At 60.3% G+C, this 24,773-nt stretch overlaps 1 protein-coding gene, 1 long non-coding RNA gene and 3 other non-coding genes across 8 annotated transcripts; 2 read left to right on the top strand and 3 right to left on the bottom strand.

Annotated features, from left to right (window-relative positions):
• Nucleotides 1–1,396: 1,396 nt before the first annotated feature.
• On the top strand, nucleotides 1,397–1,467 carry TRNAG-GCC (transfer RNA glycine (anticodon GCC)). The gene has a single exon. It is a non-coding gene; the product is annotated as a tRNA-Gly (tRNA).
• Nucleotides 1,468–8,212: 6,745 nt separating this feature from the next.
• On the bottom strand, nucleotides 8,213–8,294 carry TRNAS-CGA (transfer RNA serine (anticodon CGA)). Its single transcript has one exon. It is a non-coding gene; the product is annotated as a tRNA-Ser (tRNA).
• Nucleotides 8,295–8,422: 128 nt separating this feature from the next.
• On the top strand, nucleotides 8,423–9,174 carry LOC114225307 (uncharacterized). The gene is made up of 3 exons (XR_003612528.2): nucleotides 8,423–8,620; nucleotides 8,779–8,860; nucleotides 8,939–9,174. It is a non-coding gene; the product is annotated as an uncharacterized LOC114225307 (long non-coding RNA).
• Nucleotides 8,737–8,810, bottom strand: TRNAT-AGU (transfer RNA threonine (anticodon AGU)). The gene has a single exon. It is a non-coding gene; the product is annotated as a tRNA-Thr (tRNA).
• Nucleotides 9,175–9,404: 230 nt separating the features above from the next.
• Nucleotides 9,405–24,431, bottom strand: PER1 (period circadian regulator 1). Of its 4 annotated transcripts, none has more exons than XM_088027976.1 (24): nucleotides 24,347–24,431; nucleotides 18,536–18,955; nucleotides 18,321–18,419; nucleotides 18,068–18,222; nucleotides 17,853–17,974; nucleotides 17,558–17,759; nucleotides 17,373–17,424; nucleotides 17,094–17,236; nucleotides 16,571–16,649; nucleotides 16,385–16,491; nucleotides 16,050–16,203; nucleotides 15,852–15,960; nucleotides 15,636–15,767; nucleotides 15,328–15,433; nucleotides 15,054–15,225; nucleotides 14,838–14,965; nucleotides 14,481–14,657; nucleotides 13,660–13,902; nucleotides 13,020–13,202; nucleotides 12,137–12,747; nucleotides 11,506–11,692; nucleotides 11,092–11,281; nucleotides 10,654–10,804; nucleotides 9,405–10,256 (listed from the first exon to the last, which is right to left on the bottom strand). In XM_088027976.1, exons 2-24 carry the CDS (start codon nucleotides 18,808–18,810, stop codon nucleotides 9,987–9,989), a joined length of 4,047 nt encoding a protein of 1,348 aa, XP_087884102.1. In that variant the 5' UTR covers nucleotides 18,811–18,955; nucleotides 24,347–24,431; the 3' UTR covers nucleotides 9,405–9,986. The 4 variants fall into 4 exon arrangements, with proteins under 4 accessions (XP_087884102.1, XP_087884101.1, XP_027980847.1 ...); XM_088027975.1 differs by lacking the exon at nucleotides 24,347–24,431 and adding an exon at nucleotides 20,473–20,541; XM_028125046.2 differs by lacking the exon at nucleotides 24,347–24,431 and adding an exon at nucleotides 20,364–20,524.
• Nucleotides 24,432–24,773: the final 342 nt, after the last annotated feature.

Genomic DNA, 24,773 nt, shown 5'->3' with positions numbered 1-24,773 from the left:
GTTGAGGTGATCTGGGAGAGGACTCAGGAATGAAGTTCAGAGTCCCCCGTCCCCCCCCGCCCCCCGCCAACCACCATTCGCAGCTTCTTGGGAGCTCTCTGTTCCCCCACCGACTCTGAAATAAAAGATAGCATCCCTCAACCCCCAGACTGGATCTTATACACCTTCCCTCAAAATCCACCTCCTAATTGGGTAAGGGAGCCACCTGAGTGTGCTGGGTGAATCTGTCTAATTCACCTGGGGTGAAGGAGCCGCTCTGTGCGATCTTAGTGAATCTTACTCCATTCCCCGAGCACTACGCACACTGGTGTAGGCTTGGATCGTTCATACTACATAAGCACTACAGGCCCAGCTTACCCTTACAGGATCGAGGGGGAAAGACGTGTGTTATCAAGTAGCTATTACAGAGCAGAGTGAAGCAGGTGCTGGGGAGAGGGTCATACTGACGGGTGGCTGGACTGGGAAGGAGCGGGACCCTCAAGGAAGAGGAAGCAAGGCTTTGAAGCATGGGCAGGAGGTGGAGAAACCTTCCCACTTAGAAGTATTTGATTCAAAACTAATTATAGGAGGTTCCGGTGCATGGTTTCCAGGATACCTGACCTAAGTCGTGCTCCTGCTGCTTGCTCCTGGGGACCCCTCCACCCCATCGGGGAGCAGGGAACAGGCAGTTTTCTTAAAGGGACAAGAAAGAGATACAAAAAGGGATCAACACCCACCTCAAACCAAGAACATGACCCTCTGCAGAATGGTGCGTGAACACTCGGAGGCTTCCAGATAAAGCGTCTGAGAAGATAAAATCAGAGATTTCACGGGACAGCCAGACCGCCCGGGACAAGGACACGGAAAGACAAGGTTGCAGACCGAGTCGGAAGATAAGCTGCGGAGTCAGGGGCCGACGAGGCTCTCCGAGCCCTCCCAGGGCCTCTCCACACCTTGGGGTTTTGTTTTGTTTTGTTTCACGGAGCCTGCCTTGCCAAAGCCCGAGCCCAGAGACACACAGACCTTGGGGAGGGCGCTCCCATTTGGGATCAGGGCCACCAGCACATCCCACCTCCCCCTACCTGGGCCAAATGGGAGCGCAGATGTGTGGCCCCAAAGCCCCCCTCGCCCCCCTCCTTGGGAAACTGCGCTCGGGCTGAGTTTTTCTCACCTGCACGCGAGGCTCGGGGCCCCGGGCTGTTCGCACCCGAGTGTGGGGCCGCCCCTGGCCATATGGGGCGACTTTATGGCCGGGTGGCCGGATCCGGGCGGGAGGAAGGATGGTCTGGCGCTCCACCCACGTCAGCTACTCGGGGCCACTCCTTCCCAGAGCCCCGGGCCTACACTTTCTGCCTGACCACTGCCGTCTCCACCTCTTACAAGCTCAGGTAGGGCCACTAAAGAGCGGTTGTCGGTTGCATTGGTGGTTCAGTGGTAGAATTCTCGCCTGCCACGCGGGAGGCCCGGGTTCGATTCCCGGCCAATGCAGTGTTCCTTCGCTTCTTTTTTTTTTTTTTTTTCCTTGTCCCCAAATGGGGAGAAGTCTGATGAAATGTCTAAGAAGCATCTCTGTTTAACATTCCTAGCAAATATTAATACTCAACTTTTTTATCCTATGGCAGAGTTGGAGGCTCTGGATCCAGATCCGGATTCGCAAGATCCTCCCACTCTCGTCCGCCCAGCCCGGGGGTCCTGCTGCCTTCCACACCCCTCCCTCCGCCCCCCCCCAGCACCTCCGCAGGCGTGACCCTGAGAAAGGACACGCTGCTCGGATCCCTGCCCCGGGGGTCCTCCCACCCTCCGCAGGGGAGGGGCGGGGCCTTTCCGCCCTAAACTCCCCGAGTCCCGGGCTCTTCTGGCCCTTTCTCTTCCTCGCTCGCTCTCTCCTAGTTTCTGTTCTCTCTGAAGCACGCCTGCTTTTTCTAAGTCCGTGGGTCCCGGCCTTTTGGTGCCGCCGTCTTCCTGCGCCCCCCGCGGCCCCCTCGGGGGCTCTGTCTCTCTCCAGGTGTCTTAGCAGCGCCCGCGTGGTCTCGCTGGGTCTGCACCTGTGTCCGTGCGTCTCTAGCTCCGGGCCTCTCCCGCCCGCGCGGCTCGTCTCCGGCGGGCCTGGGTCTCTGATCTCTCGCGGTCTCTCCGGGTCTCTGTCGCCGCCCTGCACTCTGCGCTCCCACGCTCCTGCCAGCCCCTGGGAAGCTCGCTCACACCTCCGAGCCCCCCGCCTCCTCCCCGCCCGCCGCTTCCCGGCCGCTTTGATCCCGCACGCGTCGGGCCGGCGGGCGGCCGGGCGCCCTCGCCAGCTGCCGCGGCCACTTGTGAGCCGGCGGGGAGCGGGGTGGCCTTGGGGCGGGGGCGACCCCGACCCCCACCCCCACCCCCGCCTCGCCGCGCCGCTGCCTGCTGGGCTCCGCCGGCTGCCCGGCCTCCTGCGGGCCCGGGTCTGTGGTTCGCTGAATCTGGGTCGCTCTCCGGAGCTCGCCCTGGGCCTGCTCGGCCTCCACTTTCTGCCTCGGGTTTGTTTCAGCCTGTCTATTTCATCTGGGGGTTTCCTGTCTCTGGATTGTGTCAGTGACGCGGAATGCTCTCTTCGCTACTCGCAGCCGCGACCGTGGCTCCCAGCAGGAAACTGTACAACAATCTGGGCATCTGTCTGCGGATGTTACTCACTCAGTCGATTATTTATGGGGTGCCTCTTGGGTGCCAAGTATGGGTAGGCACTCAGAGTGCACTGAGTCTGGGCTCTGCTGAAGCTACATTATGGGAGGAGGGGAGTACAGAAAATAACTAAGAAAGCAGAAAATAATACAACATGGTTATTAGGCTGGTGCGGGTGGGGCGGGGGGGCGGGCAACCTGCCAGGGCAATGGCTTGAGAGCGAAGTCCCGCTTTCTTTACTCTGGGTGGTCAGAGACATCCTTTAGGAAGAGGTGATATTTCAGCCCAGCAGAGCCTGCTGAAAGCAGGTGACAGGGCAAGTGCAAAGGCTCTGAGGCAGGAATGTACTTTGCTGGTGGGAGCTAGAGAAAGAGGGCCAGTGTCCCTGGGACAGAGAATTTGGGAAACCAGGATAACAGCAAGTCTGTGAAGGAGGGAGCCACCGGGTCTAGCTAAGCTGCTGGGAGGTCAGGTAAGGACAAGAGAGCAAAGCGACCATCAGCTTAGCATCTTGGACATTGCAGATGACCTGAGCGGAGGGGTGCCTGAGTGCAGTCCCACTAGGGTGGGTTGATGGGAGAATGGGAGTGAAGGCATGCGGACAGCAGCTGTAGACATCTCCAGCAAGTTCTGCCATGAATGGTGAGCAGAACAGTGTGTGGCACATAGGGGCACAGACCGTCCTGGAGGCCGAAGGGAGTAGGCCAGGGAGGAGGGTGGGGGCGGGGTAGTAGACTCCTGTGCCAGGTAGAGAAATCAGCCTCCGGTAGTAGGGAAGGCTCCTCACCCACAGGCAGATGGGGGGAGACAGAGGGTGCAGGTCAGTTGGGGTGCAGGGAGAATAAGCCAGGTTCTCCTGGTTGCTCTCATTTCCTCAAAGAAGAAAGAGTCCAGCTCATTGCTGGAAGGGAGAGAGCTCAGGTCGTTTGCGGAGAAAGAAGGTGTGAAACGTTCGTTTTGGAGAGTAGGAAAAGCCCCGTAGGCTAGAGGATTAGGATTTCTAGGCAGGTTGAGAGTCCATTTGAGATGTGGGATCAAAAGTTTCAAGTGCAGAGGCCAATTCACCACGACGGTAATTCAGTTTATGCTTCAGGACCCCCTCGCTTGCACAGGCTCCTGGCGGGGGGCGGGGGCTAGCAGATATGCTCACATGGCCATGTGCTTCTATAAGATTGGCAAAAGTAAGGTATTTTAACTGTAAACGGTGAAGACCGCTGTCTCTTCCCACTCTGCCTGCCTGTCACTCTTTCCCTCTGGGGTTGGAGTGGCTGCGCCATTTTGGGATCCAGTTCCGGGAAAGGTGAGCTGGAGAGACATACAATGTATGGTTTCGGGGGATATGTTGAGGTGGTTCCCAGTTACTTCCACCTATAATGGGTTAGCCTGGCTACCCTGGTGTGGGAATGAGTTCCAGGAAGCTGCCATCACCTGTGTCTGTCACCAGGCCTTGTGCCATGAAGGCGCAAAGCCAGGGCGGGCACACGCCATTTGAATGGGTCCAGTGGCTCTTGTCACTATAAGGACGTGGATGGTGGAGGAGAAGCCAGATTGGAGATAGAACCGGTAGCTAGTCTGTAGAAAGTATTACAGAGATGTGCAGGCTGCTCATTAAGGCAAAGAAGTTGTTTTTCTGGACTTGGTGACATGGGTGGCATTGGTCAGCGTTTCCAATTTGTGAGTTGTTGTGATCTCTCTACAAAACCCACCTTTGTATTATTTTCTTTAAAAGCCCCCCTCCCAAATTGTAGACACATCAAGCCCCCAAAACCTGAGGCCAGTTGTCCTGGCTGCACGATTTTCTCCAGCAGGGTTTCCTGTGCAGATATGAGGCTGAGAGACCACCCTCCAGGCAGATGCCCAGTGTTTCTGAGGGTTTGGTGGCGGGGGGGGGGGTCTCTGTGTGGACTGCAGGTCTCTGTCAGTGTGGGCCTGGGTGTGGGTCCCGGGCACATGGTGTGTGTATGGGTGTCTGGGCCTCTTCCTGGCCACCGCCATCAACAGCGACCACATCTGGGCTTGGGGGAGGGGAGCTCGTGTCCCACACGCGCTGGGCCCCTAGGGAGGCGGGAGGCACCGCCAGGAACTGAGACAGCACAGCTGGCGGAGGGTCCCGAGCTTCCCCTCCCCCGCTGGGACGTCTCCCCAGGCCTGGGTTCCAAGGCTCAGCTCCTCCCTCTTTGTTCTTCAAAGGGGAGGCTGGCTTCCTGGGACCCCCTGGGTCCTGGGTAGGGGGAGTTCCTGGAGGGTTGGGTCTTGGGGGCTTGGGGGTTGGGAAGTAGGAGGACCAGTCCGCCCCCTGGGGGGGGGGCAAGGGATGAATCAGGATAGAAGACCCCAAAAAACCCAAAACAAAACAGGATAATCCCCACCCTCACTGGCCAGACGGTCTTGCAGGGGAAACAGTCACAGGAACATTATACAAAACGTATTTGTCAGGTGGTGGTTAAGTGCTTTGGGGAAAAGCCAGAAAAGGAGCAGAGAGCGGGAATTGTAATTTCAGAGGGTATGATCAGAGGACTCACCGAGAAGGTGAAATTTAAGAGGTGAGAACTACACAGGAGTGCCTCGGGGAAGAGCTCTCCAGGCAGAGACCAGGCAGGAAAAATCTTGAGGGACGACATGCCTGGCTTGTCAAGGAGGAGATGGCGGCACGGACGAGGCTGGCCTGGTCGGCCGGGGTGAAGGTAGCACCAGAGTTGAGATCAGAGCGATAAAGGGGGGGCGGGGCCTGATCACCTGGGGCCTTCTAGGAGGTTCCATGGACTTTGTCAGGCTTCACCCATTTCTGAAGGAGATGAGAGCCCATTGGAGGGCTCTTCCGCCCCCCACCCCCACAACTAGCTTTTTTTGTTTTGTTCTGTTTCTAGCACTTTTAACACTACATAGTACAGTTATCAGTATCAAAATTAATATAATACCATTACTTAATCCTCCGGTCCATATTCAAATTTCCTAAAGTGTTTCAGGGATGTCCTTATAGCTCTTTTGTCCTGATTCAAGAGCCAGTCTAGGATCACGTGGTTGTGTTTCACTGCTAGGTCCTTTCAGTCTCATTTAATCTGGAAGAATCTTCGCTGTTGATCTTCACGGTTCTGAAGAGTTCAGGACTGTAATTTTGTAGAGTGTCCTTCTGTTTGGCTTGTCAGATGTTTCTTCACGGTTAGAATCAAGTTATTCAGATCATGTCTTTTTGGCAGGGACATCACCACGGAAGTGACACCAGGTCCTTCTCGGTCCTCCGTGTTGTCACGTCAGAAGACACAGGTCAGCTTGCCTCAATACTGATACTGTCTTTGGTCACGTGGTTAGATGGTGTTGGCCAGGGCTGTCCACCGGAACGTTATTATTGGCCCCCTCCCGAGGAGTAATTAATGTAATTTGTGGGAAGATACTTTGAGACTCTTTGCTACTTACAGCCCCATTAAGGTTCACCCTCTACTTTAGTATTCATTGATGATTTCTAACTCTATATTTATTAGTTGGCAGTTTACCGTAAAAAGAGCTGTCCCCTTCCTTCCCATTGTATTTATTTATATTGATATGAACTTTGGAGTCTTATCTGATTTAAGGAATTATAATCCATCACAATCACTACTTATTTTAATGCTCGATTTGTCCCAGATTTAGCCAACGGGAGCTCCTTTAGCTGTAACCCCTAGCTGTTACATCTTTTTTTTTTTTTTTATAGATACCCAAAATTCTTTGAACATTACTTTTCTGTGCAACAAAATGTTCCAAGAGCATCTTATAATTCCCTAACTGAAGCCCTGGAATCAGCCTTTTTTCCCTAGGAGCCCTGGTTCATTTTAGAGGAGAATGGTATTTAGTAACCAAGATCTGGTCACTTGTGTGCTTATTGCTATTTGTGTATCATTCCTTGTAGGCTTTCTCCGTGGAAAGAGGAGGGAAATACATATGTATATATGTATGTTTGTTTATGTATGTATGTTTATATGTCACTAGTTAAAAACCATGAATTCATATTGCTATCCCATTGGAAGATTTTGAAGAGAGGAATGACAGATTCTGATTTATGTTTTGAAAGGATCACTATGCCCAATGTGTTCAGAGCAGACTGCAAAGGAACAAGGAAAAGAAAGGAAGCAAGGAAATAATCTAGGGGCTGTTGTAATAATCTCAGTGAGAGATGTGGGTGGCTTGGACCAGGGTGTAGTGGTGACATGGTGATAAGTAGCCAAGTTTTTAACATGTTTTAAATAAAAAACTGCTGACTGCGTGTGCGTGAGAGAGAGAAAATCGGTGATGATCCTAAAGCTTTTAGTCTGACCAACTGAAGAAATGGAATTTTTCTTTACTGAGATAGAAGATCTACAGGTGAAGCTCATTTTGGGGGGAAGCCAGGAGTTGGTTTGGTCATTTTGTTTGTGATTAGATATCACACACAGAAATGATATTAGATATCCAAGCAGAAATGATAAGGAGATAATAGTATATATGCATCTGTAATTCAGGAAAGAGTTGTGGAGCTGGAGATGAACATTTTGGATGTATTAATGTATTATTAGTTGGTATTTAAAGAGATCACTGAGGGAGTGAGTATAGATAAAGAGGCTGGAAAACTGAACGGTGGGAACACTTTGACATGCAGAGATCCAGAAGGTGATCAACAAGCAAAGAAGTCTGTGGGTAAGGGGAGGGTAAGCATCCATAAGTAGTGATCAATGGGTTTAGCAATGCATGGTCCTTTGGGAACCTGTTAACAAGAGCACCTTGAAGAATGGGGTGGGGGGGCACTTGATTAGAGAGGGCTCAAAGGAGAACGGGAAGATGGAATTGGGGGAGAGTAGGTATATGATATATGTTTTGCAGAAGAGGGGAACAGAGAGAGGAGTGGGAGCTGAAGGGGGTGTGTGTGGTGTCAGGATAGCTTTTGTTGCCCTGCTTGTTCCAAACTGGAATAGGTTTCAGTACGCATGCAGGCTGGTGGGAGTGATCCAGCTAGAGAGGAAAACGGATGGTACAGGAAGGAGAGCAGGGTCCTTGAGTCCTTGTGAGCCAGGGGAATGGGAGATCTAGTAAGTGCAGGGGTTGGCCTTGGTTAGGTGGAAGGTTCGTCTACACCACCGAGGGAAGGGAAGAGCATGGAGCATGTAACCACAGACAGGTAGGCAGTCAGGTAGGTAGGCAGGTGCGATTGCAGATATCGATGGGGAAATCTCTCCAGAATGCCTTATTTTCTCAGTGAACCAGGAAGGCCGAGGGAGGAAGAAGGGACTCGTGGTTTGGGGTGACAAAAGGGATGAAACAGTCGTATGGAAGACTTGCAGGGCGGTAGGGATAAAGGGGATGTAAGACGACTGCCGAAGAACCCTGAGAAGCCACCCGGGTTTGGGGACGTGAAGAATTCAAATTAGTAGTTAAGTGACTTTTACAGGACACACCCATGGGAGGAAGCGCAGGCCGGAGCGTAAGGCCCGCAAGGGGGCGCTCGCGGGCTGACAGCGGGTGGCGGAGGCCCCGAGAATAAATGCGGAATCTTCTCCAAGGGAAGGAAGCACTGGGAAAACAAATGGCTTTCTCTCTCCCCGAGGGCAGTAACGCGTGTTCCCAAAAGTACACACGCTGTGAGCAGGATTCGAACCTGCGCGGGGAGACCCCATTGGATTTCGAGTCCAACGCCTTAACCACTCGGCCATCACAGCCGCGTGCGGCTTCGGGCCTGCGCAACTATAGCTGCCTATCAACGGGCCCGCCTCCCGCCGGCCCCGCCCCTCCGCCTCGGAACGTGTGTGCGCGTGCGTCTCGATGGAGGCGGGGGTTGCGGGCCGCGGCCTTGCGGAAGCCGCGGTCCTCCCGCTTTCCCCCCCGCCCACGACTCAGTACGGCCCCAGCAAAATGAGCCCGAGCCCCAGCCCAGGGTCCCACGTCCTCGAGTGCAAGGGATGCCCGCGTCACCCCGGTTCGTGAAAGCGAAGCGAGAGTCAGCCTCCGAATTTCCACTAAAAGTGCGCGGGAGCGGAAGCTCCAGGTGGGATTGGCGGGGGAAGAATAAGAATCTTCCGGAAGATGCCTCACGAAGAGGCCTTGGGGAGGGTTGGAAGCGCGTTGCCCTTGCAGCAATAATATTCCGCCTTTTGCGGACCGAGGCACCGCTGGGATTCGAACCCAGGATCTCCTGTTTACTAGACAGGCGCTTTAACCAGCTAAGCCACGGCGCCGCCGGAAAACCCCTCGCTTCTGGAGATAGATCAGCCACTCCAGGGAGTCAGTAAGTGAGAACCGCAAGACAACGGTCGCCGCGGGTCCTCTGCCACCTCGGTTCCAAGGTTTTCCCCTCCCTTCCCAGGTCCCGAGCCGGAGGGTTAACTCTCCGCCCCTCCCGTCTCCCACACCTCGGGGGCCCAACTCGACCACGAATGGGTGCTTGACCTCACGTCCCGCAGCCCCCCTGGACTGGGCCCTCTCCTGCGTGGTGACACGGTGACGGAGCAGCTGAACACCCTCACCGGCTTCGGGGTCCCCGCAGGCTGGGCCGGCTCTCCAGCCGCCCCCCGCCCTGCTTCCCACGACATACCCCGCTGACGCAAGGTGACAGTCTCCCCCGCCCCGGCCGAGTTAGGTGGAGATTTTACGGGCCCGGCAAAGCCTTTCCGCCGGAAAGGGTGTGCGGAGCAGACGGCTGGGGGGCGCGCCAGGGGAGTGGTCCTCAGGCTCACTACAGCCTCCCTGGAAGCGGGGCCACACCTCCCCACAAGAGCTCCCTAACCCCAACCGACACATTTCAGTCCACAAAGTCCTGGGTGGTTTTTTTTTTTTCCTCTTTGTATTAAAAAATAACAACAGACACAATATCAAAAACACAAATGCCATCGGTAGAGGGTACAGCTGAGAACACCTGGGTCCCACCTGAGGGGCAGCACCAGGGACTCCATGGTCCACCAACCTCCCCCACCCCGGAGCAGCTAGGGGTTTGGACCGCTGGCCCTCCCCCTCCCCTCTAGGGAGGAGGTGGGAGAAGGGCTGTCTCCCCCAATAAATAAGTGCAGCCCCAAACCCTCAGGGACCGGGACTCGGGCTCAGCCGGGACGAGACCACTTGAGCAGCTTGTCAGCAACCTTGTCCAGGGGAAGGAAGAGCTCCTCACCAGAGCTGGGAGACGCGGCTTCTCTGGGCTGGGCTGACGAATCCCCGCACCCCCCCCCCCGCCCGTCTGTACCCTCAGAAGCAGGAGGCAGCCCCTGGATCCTGGGCTGCTGGTGGGGGTCCCGCCCCCTAAGTGGGAGAAGCTGGGGCAGTTTCCTATTGGTCGGTCCAGCCACATCGGAGCTCTGAGAGGTGGAACACGGGAGAAGGAAGCTTCTCATGCACTGCCGGAGGGGGCCCCCAAACGTGGTCTAGCTGGTGCCATTTTCTGTGGTGGGTAAGTCTGGACCGGATGAGCTCCCACCTTGCTCCTCCTCCTCCATGGCCAGGTCCTGAGAGCTGGAGACCCTGGCCCCAGCCTGAGCCTGCGCCTCTCCTCCGCCCTCACCCTCAGCACCCCCGCCCCCACCCTCGCCTCCGCCCTCCTCCATAGGCTCCAGTCCCAGTCCATCGAGTTCCGAGAAGAGGGGATCATCCGGGTTGCCAGGGTCTTGGGCGCTACTACCGCAATCCACACAGGCCTTGGAGGGAGGAAGAGGACGAGTCAGGCGAGGTCCTCCCTGCTAACCTGCCACCCTAGCTCCGCTTGTGTCTCCCCCGCCCCCCCCAGGATTACTTCCCAAAACATCCTCCCAAAGAAATACTCGTCCACACAGATGCACGCAGGCCAACAAGATTGGAAAGTGCACCATACCCTGTCCCTGTGTCTAGACCCCACTAGGACACGGTCCCGATGTCCGTCACAGAGGATGGGCCCAGAAGGTGTCTACAAAGACTCGTGTGGTTAAATGCTATCCAACCCAGCAGCAAACTTGGGGCAATCACCATCCTTCAGAATGAGCCACCCGCGGACAAGGAGGGGATCACCGCCCCGCGCCCCGATCCTCTCTTCTCCCTCCGGGCCCAGACGTCTCTCACCATCACATCGAGGGCCCGAGGCAGCTGACCCTTCCGGACCCAGGAGTGCACGGCACCCAGTTCCCTGCGCTGGTCCTCTGAGAACCGAGGCTGCTGCTTCTGCATGGCCCGGAGCCGCTCCCGGTCCTGCTTCAGCACAGAGGCCATGTCCCTGCCCGGGGAAGGGGTTCCGATGGCAGAGGCTGGGAGCCAGGGCCAGAGCCCAGCGACTACGGTCCTCCCCACACACGGCCTCCGCTCCTCCTCTCAACCAGGTCTCTGGGGGTTTGGGGCTTCCGAGACCAGGAAAGCTTGTGCCCGGCCTGGCTGTGCCAGGGCAGAGCCAGCCGCCCCCCCCACACCCCCAAAAGAAAACCCCAAGCTCGGTGGGAAATGTGGGTGGACCAGCACACCTCCCTCCAACGGAGGAGCGGCAGGGGGGCCTCCGAACCTGCTCACCTGGACGGCACCTGGTAGGTCATCATGACACGCTGGTCGGCATTGGCCATGAGCAGCCAGATGGGATCCTGGAGCACGTACTTAATGACCTGGTCCCCGGGCTCAGCCCCGGCCTGGGCAGCCCCGGCTTCGGCCTCGGAAGAGTCGATGCTGCCGAAGTACTTGCTCGTGTGGCTGCTCTGACTGCTGCCTGCGAAGCAGGGGGGGCAGGGGGACCCCAGAGTCAGGCCGCTGCCCCCCCCACCCCCGGGGCCTCCCACACCCTCCCTCAAGGCCATGTCTGCAGCCCACTGGGCCCAGGCTGCTCAGCTAAGCGGGGTGGGGGGGGCTGGCCCCCCCAGCGCGCCCCGTCAGGGTCGTACCCTGCAGGGGAAGGTGTTTGGGGGGCCCGGGGTCGGGGGGGGGGGCGCTCACGTGTGATGCTGGCTGAGGTGCTGCCTCCCTCATGGGAGCCCGAACCAGACCCGGAGCCCAGGCCGGAGCCCAGGGAGCCTGAGGCGGCGGAGCCTGTGCCGGACCGAGAGTCCTCCTGTAGCAGCAACTCCAGCAGGTCGCTGGAGCCCGACAGCGCGTCCTGGTTGGAGGACTCTGTCACATCCACCTGCGTGGGGTGAGGGAAAGAGAACGGGATTAGGAGATCAACAGCCAGGCTTCGTGTCAACTGCTTCCACCGGCTGGGGGGACCCACCCAACCCCAGTGGTCTCTGCCCCCACTCCACGACAGTGGGGGCCAGGACGAGAGAGGGAAGTAGAGGAGGGGCAGGACGCCGGGCCCGCCCCAGGAGGCCGACGTGCTCTCCGAAGTTCTGGGGATGTGTCCTCACCACCTGTCAGACAGACAGGATTGTCCCCATGCCACAGATGAGGCGGCGGGTTTCTGCCTCATTCAGAAATTCAGCTGGGGCCCCCCACCCTGCGACACCATCTTCCAGAGACCGAGGCACCGGGCGGGCACAGGGCAGGGAGGAGCGTGAGCAGGAAGAGGAGCAAGGGGAAGGGGGCTTGCGCGGGGGCTGCTAACAGGATGCAGGGGGTCCGTGCTCACCAGTCTGGCCTCTGGCTCAGCGGCCTCCTCATTGGGAGGCGGGGGCCCAGCACTGCTTCCAGCGCCTCCTGCAACAGCACCCCCTTCAACACGGGGGGGCTCCTCAAGCTGCAGCAGATTCAGCTGGAGCGGGGAGCTGCATCGCGAGTTGAAGAGTGGAGAGTCCGGCCCACGGGGAGGGCTGGGGGGCGGCGGGGGCAGTGACGGAGAAGGGGAGTGGGAGGCAGGGGTAGGAGGCCCTTCGGCAGGGGTCTGGGCTACCCCATAGGAATAGCTGGGTGGGGCGGGGAACAGATAGTTAGGGAGCACCAAGGCTACCATGGGGGTCACCAGCGGGGCAGGGAAAGCTGCAGGGGGCCCAGCTGTGGGGGCAGCGGGGAGAGGCTGCGGGCCTCCCCGCGGGGAGAACACCGGGAGAGGGTAGGACTGGACCACAGCTGGGAAGGGAGTAGTGGCTGGTGGGGGAGGCCAGGGGGACGAGGGTGACACAGGTGACGGGTGGGAGCCATAGCAGGGGGCTTCGGCCCGGGGGGTCTGGTGGTGGCGGGAGCGCTTGGCTTTAGATCGGCAGTGGTGTCGGCGACCAGGGGGTGTGGGGCCGTGGTGGCAGCCTGTGGGGAGAGACGAGGGTTAGCGAGGGCCTCAACCTGGGGGTGAGCATCCCTGCCCCGCCCCCCCACGCTGCCCTGCCACTCTTGACCCAGGACAGGGCAGGAGAAGGCCCCGGAAAGAACTGGAACTCCAGGCTGCCCAGATCAAGGGGGGCCTCTTAGGAGGAGAGAGAACCTTCAGGGAAGAATCACAGGAGGCAGGGTCAGGGGGGTTTATTGCAAAAGGAGCCAGGACAGGCAAAGTTACAAGTGGGGCAGAGCTGGGGGCGCACAGAAGGCGGAGGCACGGTAGCCGATGGGAGGAAGCAGGGTGGGTCCGTGGACGAGCGGGCAGGCGGCTCCGGTCCCTCCACCAGGCTCCCACAGCCTGGGCGCTCCTCCTGCAGGTCGAGGCCGCGCTCGGCCTAGCTCGAGCGACGAGGTGGGTGGGAGAGCCCAGTCCTGAGTCCTGCGTCCTGCAGGGAGCCTCTCTCAGGCACCTGGAGGGCAGACATCCTGCCCTTGAAGCCCCGACCCCAGCGAGAGAGTTGTCCCAGCTCGCCTGGCCCCTGTTCGGCCAGGAGTCTATACGGGTCTCTTAACTGGCGACACCTCGGTCAGAAGTGGCCGTACTTGAGCCCTGGCCCCCAAGCTGGGCTTGGAACAGCTTACCTGGAACCGAGCACCTCCGCCTGCCTGTCTCAGTGCCAGCCCCCCAGGCTGCCCTCCTCTGGCTGCAGCCAGGAACCCCAGCCTACTGGGGAAGAGTCTAGCCAGGGGCCTGTCCCTACGCACGGCCCTCATGGTGGAAGCCTCCCCAGCCTGGGTCCCTGCAGCAGGAACCTCTCCCTCAAGCACCCCCTTCCCCCTCCCCCGACAGTCTGGTCCTGGACTGGGCAGAAGACAAGGCTCAGAGACGTCCCGGGTAGCTACCTCGCTCGCCAGGGGCCAGGGGGCCCGGGGAGGAGCCGTCAAGCGCTCGCAGTCGGCTGAGGTCTCGGAAGCGGCTGAGGAAGGCCTGCTCCTCCTTCTGTGTGTGCAGGGACAGCACGGCCTTGGTCAGGCCCACCGGGCGGTAGGCGTCTGGGGCGGGGTCGGGGGCTACCGTGGGGCTGGGGGCTGGACTGGCAGCTGGGCCTGGAGCCAGGCCAGGCAGGTCCTCCATCATGATGATGTCTGAGAAAGGGAAGACCAGGGGCATGGAGGGGGGGCGGTCACTGGGATCCCCTCAGGGGTTCCCACAGCCACACCACACCCTGCCCCTCCAGCAGCCCAGCCTGGGCCCCAGGTGCATCTCCGCCGGGCCTCCTCCCCGCTGAGGCCTGGTTCTGGGCCCTCTTCCCATCCCCCAGGTGAGAGAGGATGCTGAGTCCCCTCCAGCGACAGTACCCCAGGATGACCCCCTAGGACTCTCCTGGGAAGGCAAGCTCAGCCGTTGCCCTCCCCTCACACACTCTCCGGGACAATGCCCAAAGCCCCTTCGCAGGGGGGCGTGGAGGGGGGGCGGTTTCCGACACTCTGTGGTCCGCACCTCAGGCTTGAACCCCCCACCCGAGGCTCTGTGTGCTCACTAACAGGAAGGACAGGAAAAACAAGGCGGCAGAGGCTGGAGGAATGGACAGCCAGAGGCAACAGCCCCAAGCTAGGATGGAAGCCTCTTTCTCTCCCTCAGGAGCCAGACGGGGAAGGAAAAGGCAGTGGAAGGGAGCTGTGCCTGTGGCACCAAACGGAACCCCCTCACTGCACGCCCATACCTGACTCCGGGGGCTTCTTGTCTCCCACATGGACAATGGTAGAGCTGAAGCTACACTGGCTGGTGACGGACACCACGCTCTCTGCCTTATTGGCCAGGGCGAGCGGGCTCAGGGTGCCTGCCACCACTGGCTCCTTCTGAGGGGCGGCCCCCTCCCCGCGCAGCACTGCTGATGGATCTGTGCAGAGACACGGCACCAGTTACCACAAGGAGGTCCCTGGGGGTGGGGGCGGGGGCTGCCAGGAGTCTGCAAATCAGAAGGCCCGGAGGGGAACAGGGCAGAGTAAGGTGGGGGCCCCAAAGGCAGAAGTGTGGAGACCGGGCCAGGGGGCCAGGACGGGACCCGCGGGGTCTTTACCCTTCTTGGCCCCCAAAGGGACTGGACCCGTCCTCTGCTTGTCCTCGTCCGAGGCCGAGGAGGTGGTGCAGGAGGAAGAGGCACACTTCCGCTTGGTCGTGCTGGGGATGTTGCAGCTCTCCAGGTACCTGGCGGGGGACCAGAGGTCATGAGGGCGGGGCCTGGGGTGGGATGGGGCCCGGGCCCAAGTGAGAGACGGTTCCCGGGTGGCCTTACCTGAGGATGCTGTCCAGGCAGTTGATCTGCTGGTAGGAACAACTGGAGGCCTCTTTCCTCTCCACCTCATCAGGGGTCAAGGTGAGTGGGGCCTGGACGGGAGCAGGGACCACTTCCAGTTCTGGGTCTGGGGACTGGCAGGAAATGGTCTTGGCCTTGAATGTGCCTGTAGCTGGGCCAAGGAGAGAAAAGGGAGAGACGAGCTCCTCTGGGTTGGGGCGAAAGTCATGGGACCCCCAGGTCTCATTCCTCACCCGCACCCTCACCCACTGACCAGGGAGGCGGGGCCGGGGTAGAGGCCGGGCGCGGGACTCAATGAAAACCTGCTGCCCCTGATGCTTCACCAGATGCACGTCCTTACAGATCTGCTGGAATGTCACCTGTGGGACAGAGCAGGCCAGCACTGGGGGCGTGTGGCCAGTGTCAGAGGCCCAGGGCGCAGAGCAACGACAGGTACCCAGCGGGCAGGCATGCAGGGCACGGTGAGAGCAGGAGGAGACGGAAAAGGCACCTGCCCAAGCTGATTCTGACAGCACCAGGGGAATGCCGGCCTAGGGGGCGCAGCGGAAGACGGACACTCACCGGCGCAGGAGGCCCAGGCCCCTCGGCATCACCCCCGTTGCTGTCACTGGAGGAGCCAGGGCTGAGGAGAGGGCCCGGGGAAGCGACGGCGCCCACTCCACAGAGCCCCGTGGGACTGGGGCTGTGCACGGGCTGAGGCAGGAGGAGAAGGGGTTAGATGTCTCAGTCCTGCTCCCAGCCCTGCCTCCTCGCCAAGCCCCACCCCTCCATAGTCACCTGTAACAACAGCCGGTGGATCTGCTCCGAGAGTTCCTGGATGTCAGAGTCCAGAGACAGAGCTGGGCTGGGGGCCGGGGGAGTAAACACGTCCTCGTTCAGGGGTGCCCTGCAGGGTGGGGAAGGGGAAGCTGAGACCTGACACCCTGCCGCACAGACCCAGCCCACAAAGCCAGCTCTGGGGCAGGGCCCACTTACGTGCGGACTTTGTGGCGGCCCAAAACAAAGGCCACCTTGCGGCTCCAAGGGTGCACGAAGCCGGCCCAGCTGGTGTCCATGGTGACATACTCGCCATTCCGGGCACAGAAGCGGATAGGGGAGTGGTCAAAGGGCTGGCCCGCCAACTGCAGGACTGAAGGAGTGGGAAACGAGGGGAGACGAGGGGAGGGTCAGCAGGAGGGAGAGCCGGGGAAAGCAGAGGGCCACCCCTGAGGATCCAAGAGACCAAGGCCCCGAGAGATACAACCCCAAGCACGGCCATGGAGAAGCCCCACGGACAGCCAAGAAGGGAGAGCAGGAAAAAGACGACTCACTCTTCTTGTGAATGGCCAGCATGAGGGGTCGGTCCTCAGGATGCAAGAACAGGAGCACTGGGGCCCCTAGGAGGTCCTGGGGGAGGTAGCCCAGCAGCGGGGCGGCCCTGAAAGGGGAGGTGGCATCAGAGTAGCCAAGGCCTCGGCCCCAGCCACCCCCATTTTTCCTCCAGGTCCTGAGCTCACCTTTCGTCCACATCCTGGAAGAGGCAGCTGGGTGTGTGCCGAGTGGTGAAGATCCTCTTGTCAGGGGGGATCCGGGGAGCTGAGCACAGCAAGTGTGGCCGTTGGTTTTTTGGTTTTTGTTGTTTTTTTGGGGGGGGGGCATTGGGTTTTATCCAGAATGGTCCAGCTTCTCTGCCCGCCGCCACCCCCCCACCGTCTCGGGCCCAAGTGGGCTGGCAATCCTCCCCATGGCTCTGCCCAGGGCCGTCTAGCCTACAGAGATGGTCTGGACCATTCTCCTACCCCACACCAAGCGTGAAACTGAGAACCAAAGCAGTCTCCTTTCTCCGCTCCTAGTTCAGGGTGCTTATCCAATACTCCCTCTAAAAACGGGCTCAAACCTTCATCCTTACCATACCTTCTCTGTTCCAAAATTCTGAAGGGCTGAGATATGCCTCCCAGACTCAGGTCCTGCCTCTCCCCTAGCCTAGAGAAATCACCCTTCCTCCTACCCTCTGCCGGGCCAGGCCCGATGCCCACACACCTTCGTAACCCGAGTGGATGCGCTCTGCAATGAGCAGGCAGCACGGCTGTGCTGGGGCCCCATCTGAGACCCGGATCTTGGTTACGTATGGCGTGAGGCGGAATGGCTGGTACCGAGGCCCGGAATCCCGGTCAGGACCTCCTCTAGCAAGGGAGAGAAAGAGGCATTAGTGACTCGGTAGACAGCCACCCACCCTGCACCTCAAGGTCACAACCCACACAGCAAAGAAGCAGGAGAGTGAAAGGTAGGAGAGCATCTGCTCCCACGTCCCCCACCTACCTGATACGGCAGAAGACAGACTTCTCCTGGGTGAAGTCCTTGAGGCCTGAACCTGGAACAGACCAGAAAGGCACTAAGAACAGCCCCCCCACCCCACCCTGGGCTAAAAAGAACCCGGCGAGGAAAAGCTGGGGTCCCCTGGTCCCTCAGGGCAGCAGCTTCCAGGGACTGCTTGGGGACCTCACCTGCTGAGGTCCCAGCGCCCCAGGTGGGCAGGCGAGACGGGGCAGTGGAACCATAGAAGACGCCCACATCCTGGGGAGCCAGCAGCTCTGAGAAGCGGGCCCCGCGGAACACATCCCGTTTGCAGCGGAGGAGGACACCCGCCTGCTCCGAAATGTAGACGATGCGGCCTGTCAGGAAGGAGACAGCCACGGAGAAGGTATCCTAGGCAGGGAAGCGGGGACAAAAGTCGAATCAGGAGCTGTGCGCGTGGGGGGTGGGGGTGCATCAGGACCAGGAGACCGGGCTGCGGCTGACCTGGTTGCGCAGCGTATACTCGGACGTGATGTGCTCCAGCTCCTCCAGGGTGTAGGTGGACATGTCCATGGCACAAGGTTCGCCCTCCTCCAGGCTCCACTGCTGGTAGTACTCCTGGTTGGCTGCAGGGTGAAGGCGGTGAGGTGTCTGGGGAGGAGCCTGCCCCACCGCCGCAGCCCAGGACCGGCCGGGCCGTCCCCGGAAGCACCACTCACCCTGCACCTGCTTGACACAGGCCAGAGCGTACTGGAGCGTGGCCAGGGTCCCAGAGCGGCCCTTGCCCCGGCGCTCAGGCGGCAGCCGAAGCTTGAGCTCCCGCAGAGCCGTCATGAGCTCCTTCTGGGTCCTTGCCCGGGCTGACTGTTCGCTGCTGCAGGGCCCATAGAGAGGAAGGGGGTAGAGAGCCATGAGCCCCAGATCATGGCCCAGGCCCCCCAGCGTTGTCCTCTGGCCCTGGACCCCACGAACCTGCAGCCACTGGTAGACGGGTTGTCCTGTTCGGAGCTAGCACTCAGGAGGCTGTAGGCAATGGAACTGCTGGGTGGGGACGGACTCTGAGAGTTCGTGCTAGGGGAGAAGCAACGGGCCCAAGATGAGAAAGCGGCCAACAGCACGGGCCTGTCGGGTAGCTCAGCCTGCTCCCAAGACTGCTCCCGGACACTGCACCACACATCCACACGCACCTCTTGCTGCTCTCAGTGGTCTCCAGCAGGGCTGAGTCCTTGCCGTTGCCTGAGGAAGAGCTGTGTGAGCTCCTCTGAGAGGCGCCCCGGGACTCGGGCCCATTGGATTCATTGCCACTGGAGCCGTTGCTGTTGGCATCTGTGTCATCAGCCAGGCTGGGGCCAGGGCAAGACCGGCGCTGCGGAGGCCCAGGGGATGGGGCTCCTCCCGGGCAAAAGGTTTCCCCAGGCCCGGGGTCCCCTCCCCCATCAGCCCCTTCTAGAGGGCCACTCATGTCTGAGCCATGGGGCGGGGAGGAGGGAAACACGGAAGGCGGAGAGGCCACCACGAGTGCACACAGGGGCCGGGCGGCCTGGTCGGGGGAGTGAGGTGGGAGATCCAAGCCTCTGAGGATTGAGAAGTTCGATCACGGGCAGTATCTGGATGGGGAGACCAAAAAAGGAGGGCTTGGAGAAGGGTGAGCTGTTAACTTTACAGCACCGGCCGGCTTCACTCACACCTCCCCTGTCTGACCCCACGCGCCTAGGACCCAGGCTTCCCACAGCGAGCCTGGGCAAGTTCTGTTTCCTATCCCGGGAGAGGGGCTGCAGGTGGGAAGGGGCCTCTCTTGGGCCTTCCTCCACGTCCCCTGCCAACGTTGCCTGGGAAAACAGAGACTGAGTAGATGAGAACCAGAGCCCGGGCGCTTCCCACCCCCAAATTCCCATCAGGCCCCCACTCCGCCCGGGACTCCAAGGCCGCGGAGCAGGGGGTATGCCCGGCGCGGCCTATATTTAGGTCTTCGGGCTAATTTTGTCCGGGGGCGGTGCCACCCCCGCTGCACATGCGCACAGACAAGCGCGGCCCCACCACGCGCTTCCGCCGCCGCCGCGGTCGCCAGGGAAACCGACGTCAGCAGCTGAGCTCAGCGGTGGCTGGAGGGACCACAGGAGGCCGGGAAGGGCGACCCCTCCCCCATTTCCCGACGGAGCCGGGGATCGACCCACTCCCACACTGGCGGGCGCGGCCGCGGGTCGCCCACCTCTGATACACCCTCCGGCCCTGGAGGGCCCGGTGGCCGTATGAAGAAGGGCGACCCATCGGGTTTCCAGGGGCTGGCCTCGCTCCCCAGGGCAAAACACAACCGCCACCGCCCTCCGCGCAAAAGCTCCCCAGCCTGGCGCTCGCCTGGATCCCAGTCATTCTGGTCAAGACGACACAGCCTGTCCTTCTGCGGCCCCTGCACCCTCTCCCGACCCCCAGGTGCCAAGCCGGCACCTGCCATTGTCAGGGACTCGGGAATCCTCTTTCCTCAGTCCTCTACTTTTCTAGATCCCACCCCACCCCCATCCGAAGCGGACACACTCAGCTGTGAGCAAGGGACACACAACCGCCAGCGGATAGTTCTTCCCCTACTCCTCGTCCAACCACACCCCCCCCCCCCCCAGCCCCCGGAGCATTTTCTGAGCGCTAGTAGAAAAAGGAAGGCTGTGGCCAACAGCAGGAACTAGCGCCGGGAACGGGATGTTCCACCCTGAACCAGGCTTACATCACGGCCGGCGCGGGGCCAGGCATTGGAGGGGGGAGCGCGGGGAGCGCGGAAAGCCCGAAGGGGTCCTGGTGCCGGGGCAAAACCAGGGACCCCCGAATGACAAGAAAGGCGGCGGGGGCCTGCCTGCCGAGGGTCGGGCGTGGGGCCGGGATAGCTGGGAGGAGAGGTCAAGGCTGGAGGTAAGGTAAGCGGATCAGGAGTGCGGACAGCCGGTGCAGGGTCGCGAGCAACACCTACGTTCCCGACGGCGGGGGCGGGGGGGGGGGTGGTGGACAGCTGCAAGGAAGGCGGATTACCGGTGTGCAGTCTGAGCGCCAGGGCCCAGAGCGGCGCCTCAGGCTGGAAGTGGCGGCGGTCCGACTTGGGGCGGGAGACCGGTCCCCGGGTGGCCCTGGAGATGCCTACCTGGCCGCGCGAGCGCCCTCCGGCCGCCTGCCCGCCGCCGTTGCAGCCCTCAGCCGAGTGGAAGCTTCGCGGGGCCAGGAGGCGGGTTGCATAATGCCAGGCACTGCCCCTCATTGGCCTCCTGCCGGCGGAGCCGCAGGCCCCGCCCCCGATTGGCTGGGGATCCCGGGCCGGCCCCTGATTGGCTACTGGCCCCTACTGAGGTCAGGGCTGTGTCACACACACGGGCGCACGTGGACCTGGGTGCTGGCGCTGGGCTGAAGGGCCCCAGACACCACCACGCAGCCAACGGACGCAGGACGCCTTGCACAGTGAATAATGGGAGGGCGGAGACGGGAGATAAGCTGCCCTTCTTCGGGCAAAATGCCTGCGCCACGGTAGGTGCTTAAGAGAGGTCTACTTCCTGGACTGTACAGCCCTACAGAACAGAACACCTTGGCCTTGCCAGAGGTGGGGGAAAGGAATGCTGACCCTTGGGGTGTGGGCCAGGCTAGATGAGATGGCTGGTCCCTTGGGAGAACGGGGACGGACACACACACACACGCACACGCACACGCACACACAGAAACCCAGCGTGGCCTCTCCTGGGTTCCTCGCCCCAGCCTTGTCATTACAATAAAGCCATTTTATCCAGCCCCTTCCTCTGACACTTCAAATCCTGTGGACAGCCAGGAGGATGGCAATTAAGGGCCCCCGCGTGACAGGGGGTGGAGTGCAGGGGAGGATGCAGACAACAGAAGGGGCAGCCAGGGCCAATAAGGGCTGTGAAGGGAAACAATGCTAGGTGCTTCTGTACCCAATCAGAGGAAAGGTCTCCGGGCAGCCTACGTGGTGACTAGTGCTGCTTTGCTCCTGAAGATGCGGCCGCCCACACTGAGGGCCGCCTCCAAGTGGGGGCCAGAAAGCCAGGACTACAGGGGAAACCTAGGGGGTAGCTGAGGGAAGAGACCAACTGGGGCCCTGGAGGGACAGGTGGGGTGGCTTCAGGTCCCCAGCCCTAGGACAAGAGAAAGCAGAGCACCTCATCTGTCACCTCACTGCATTTCTCAGTCCCCAGGACACAACCTGACACACCGTGGGTGATCAGTAAATATGGTGATTTTGTTGTTAACACGGATAGATAAGGGGGGGGAAGGGGCCTTAGCCACGGAGAAGGTGCTGGAAATTATGCTTTTTGTAAAGGGGAGGGGAGCAGAACTCTGAGTCCTAATTGGGGGAAATACAGTGCCGGGCTGAGCTGGGGGGAAACTGCAGTGACACAGACCCCTCCATCGAAGAGGGCTGTGAGCAGTTCCTCTCAGGGCTCCCCAATAACGTGGGTGGCGAGTGAAGAGGCCCCCAAGCTGATGCTGACATAATCAGCTGTGGGTGCACTCCCTCACTGTCACGTGGCCTAAGCTTTCCTTAACAATGGTGTTCCCTGGGGAGGGGGCCGGGGGAGGGCTCTGTGGAAAAGCTGGGGCACAGGGATGTCATAAAATAACCCAGAAAAAAAAACAAAGCAAGAAAACCCAGGAAACAAAGGATTCAGGAGCCTGGATTCTCAGTCTCATCTCCTTGGAAATGGCCCCCCAACTCATAGACTGTGGCCCCGTCCCTTGTCTCATTTTCAGACCCCTCTCCTCTGGAAACAGGGTTTCTCTTCCTCCCGGGTTCTTCTCTGGGGTCTAGGTGTGATCTCCGCGGACACAGGCAGTCCGTGCTCTCTCACCCCCCACCTCTAGGTCCGTGCTTTGCATAGACAAAGGGGTCGAGCGCTCCTGCAGCGCCCACCTGCTCTCAAGGCCCCGGCTGTCCTGCCTCACAGTCCCCACAGTAACCAGGCCCGGCTGCCGTCAATGGAGGCGAGGGGGCGGGAGGGAGCGGTGACGTCAAAGCGGAGGAAGAGGGCGGAGCAAGGCAGCCGGGGAATGTGGGACAGGGAGGCTGGAGAGGCAGCGGTTTGGGAGGCGGCCAGCCGGAGAGGGCGGCGGCCAGCGCACTTGGGAACATCATGTACTCTTGGCTGGTGGCCCAGGACATGCACCCAGACTGGGCTCCACCCCCAACCAAAGACAGCCGTCCTGTCCAAAAGCCAGGGATTCCTGGAGAGAGGATTAGGAGGAAGGGGTCCCCCGCCCCCGCGCCTGGCCCTCTTCTCCAGATTCGCATCCGCCCTCCCCTCGGCTTGTTCCTGCAGCTCCTGACACTGGCTTCCCCCCTCTCCCAAACTGTACACATCTGCTGGCCCAATCCCAAAGATCTGGGGCGGGGACGCTGGAGGCCCAGGTTCTGCGAGAGAACACGCACCTTTGCTCCTTCCCAGAGGCCCCCTCGGAGCTGGAATCTCCCGTTACTATGGCAGCAGAGAAATGGAGGAGGGGCAGGGAGAGGAATGGGTGTAGGATGAGGAAATCGAACTGGGACAGAGCAAGTGGCACAGCCCGGGGCCTGGGTCCAGGGAGAGGAATGAAAGGGTGGGATGAGGGTTTGGGCTGGTGCCTGATGACCAGAAGGCCCAGGAAGAGGGAAATGAGGAGGGAGTCACCGAAACTTGCAGAAACACTTGAGAACGTGAGAACAGTTCCCAACGACAGCACTCCTGTCACTATTGTTTTGAGATCCTGTAGCCATTTTTTTTTAGCTAAAAGCAAAACAAAACAAAAAACATTAAACCATAACCCAGGCATTGCGCTAAGCACCACATATATATATATATTATTTAATCCCCAGAACAACCCTGGGAGATGGGTATTACCCCAATTCCACAGAACCAACTAAGGCTCAGAAGTCACTACCTCACAATGTGTTCTCCGCTCTTAACAAGTGGAGCCCAGGGTTCAAATCTGAGCGCTGATCATGGCTTGTCATTCCCGCGCCTTACCATTCGGTCGGGCACCTGTGCGGTGATTCCCAGCACTGGAGGATCGGCGCCTCTCAAATATCCAGCCGATTCTAAGTTTGGTGCCCGGAACACAGATCCATCCAGCCCCTCCTCTGCCTGGGCCTGGACTCTGACATCCAGTCTGCACTCCCCACACGCTCGCCGCGAATCATCTCAGCCTCAGTTTTCACAGGCTCACAAAGTCCTTGAGATCACCCCAGCAGGCACCAGCCCCAGGGGCTTCCTAGGGGCCCCACCTGCTCACTCTTCACCGTACCCCGGGTCACTTTGTCATAGGCCTGGGTGTCTATACAGAGAGCAGAGCTCTACCGAGAGGTTGGTACCTCCTGGCGTCCAGGGGCTCAGGAAGACACATGCACAGTCCGCACAACCCTTCGGTCCCTCTCAGGACAGTGGCTACTCCCAGGGATGGCTCCGAGGCTCAACCCCTCCCCTTTACACCCTAGAGAAAGACATCCAGAGCCGTGATGCGACGGGCTCAGGGTCACACACATCATCTAACCACCCTTTCTCGAATCACCATGTCAACCCTTTCGTACTCTCCCACCTGCCCTATCAGGGCTCCCTCCAGCCTCAGAACCCCTGAATCTTTTAAGCGCTTAAGGAGCCTACCCAAACAGTAGCCAAGCACTGGAACGTCCCCCACCCACTCTCAGGGACCCCGTCCCCACACCGCCCCGGGAGCAGGGGTCTCAGCTCCCTCGGGGAGCTGACGACTTCCGAGCCCCACCCTCCCAGGACCCCCTGGGCCAGTCACGGGGGTGGGGGTCCAGGAACCTAGGGAAGCGAGGAATCTGTCAGATGTCGGAGACTCCCGCCCTCGTCCCTCTGGGTCCCATTTCCCACGACCCTCAGAGCTCCCACCGCGGCGATCTCGCATTCGCACGATCCCCCCGCCCTACTCCATTAACACCGCCCCGGACAGGACACATCGCTCCGGAGAAGCGCACACGGGTCTCCGCTGGTCTCCGCCCACCCGCGAACACTCACCCTCGGCGCGCACGCCCCGACCACAGCTTCTGCCCCAGCGGGACGGCGGCGCCCGGAAGAGTTCCTCCAGGCTCGCCCACCCGCCGCGCGGCCACGCCCCTCAAGCTTATTGGCCCGGGGGCCCCGACCCATGCCCCGCGCCGCGTGCGGCCGCCCTGTCCCCGCGCCGCCGCCATTGGCGCCGGCGGCCACCATCATCTTCTCATTGGTCAGTTTGCCCACCCGCAGTGACAGCTCCACGTGAGAGAGGGGCCGCCCCGGCGCGTTGATTGGGAGCTGGCCGAAAGTCACGCCCCCACCCACTTCGGAGGTTCTTATTGGCTGTGGCACCAGCCTTCCACCGGCCCTTATCTGGGATGCAAATACCAGTCCAGCCCTTCCAAGTTTCTCATAGGCTGGGAGGTCTCGGAGCTGTAGAGGACACGTG

This window comes from Eumetopias jubatus, unplaced genomic scaffold (assembly GCF_037043125.1).
Source record: "Eumetopias jubatus isolate StellerSeaLion01/CBP00866 unplaced genomic scaffold, mEumJub1_p1.0 scaffold_10, whole genome shotgun sequence".
Classification (NCBI taxonomy): domain Eukaryota; kingdom Metazoa; phylum Chordata; class Mammalia; order Carnivora; family Otariidae; genus Eumetopias; species Eumetopias jubatus.
This window is presented reverse-complemented; position numbering and strand designations above follow the sequence as displayed.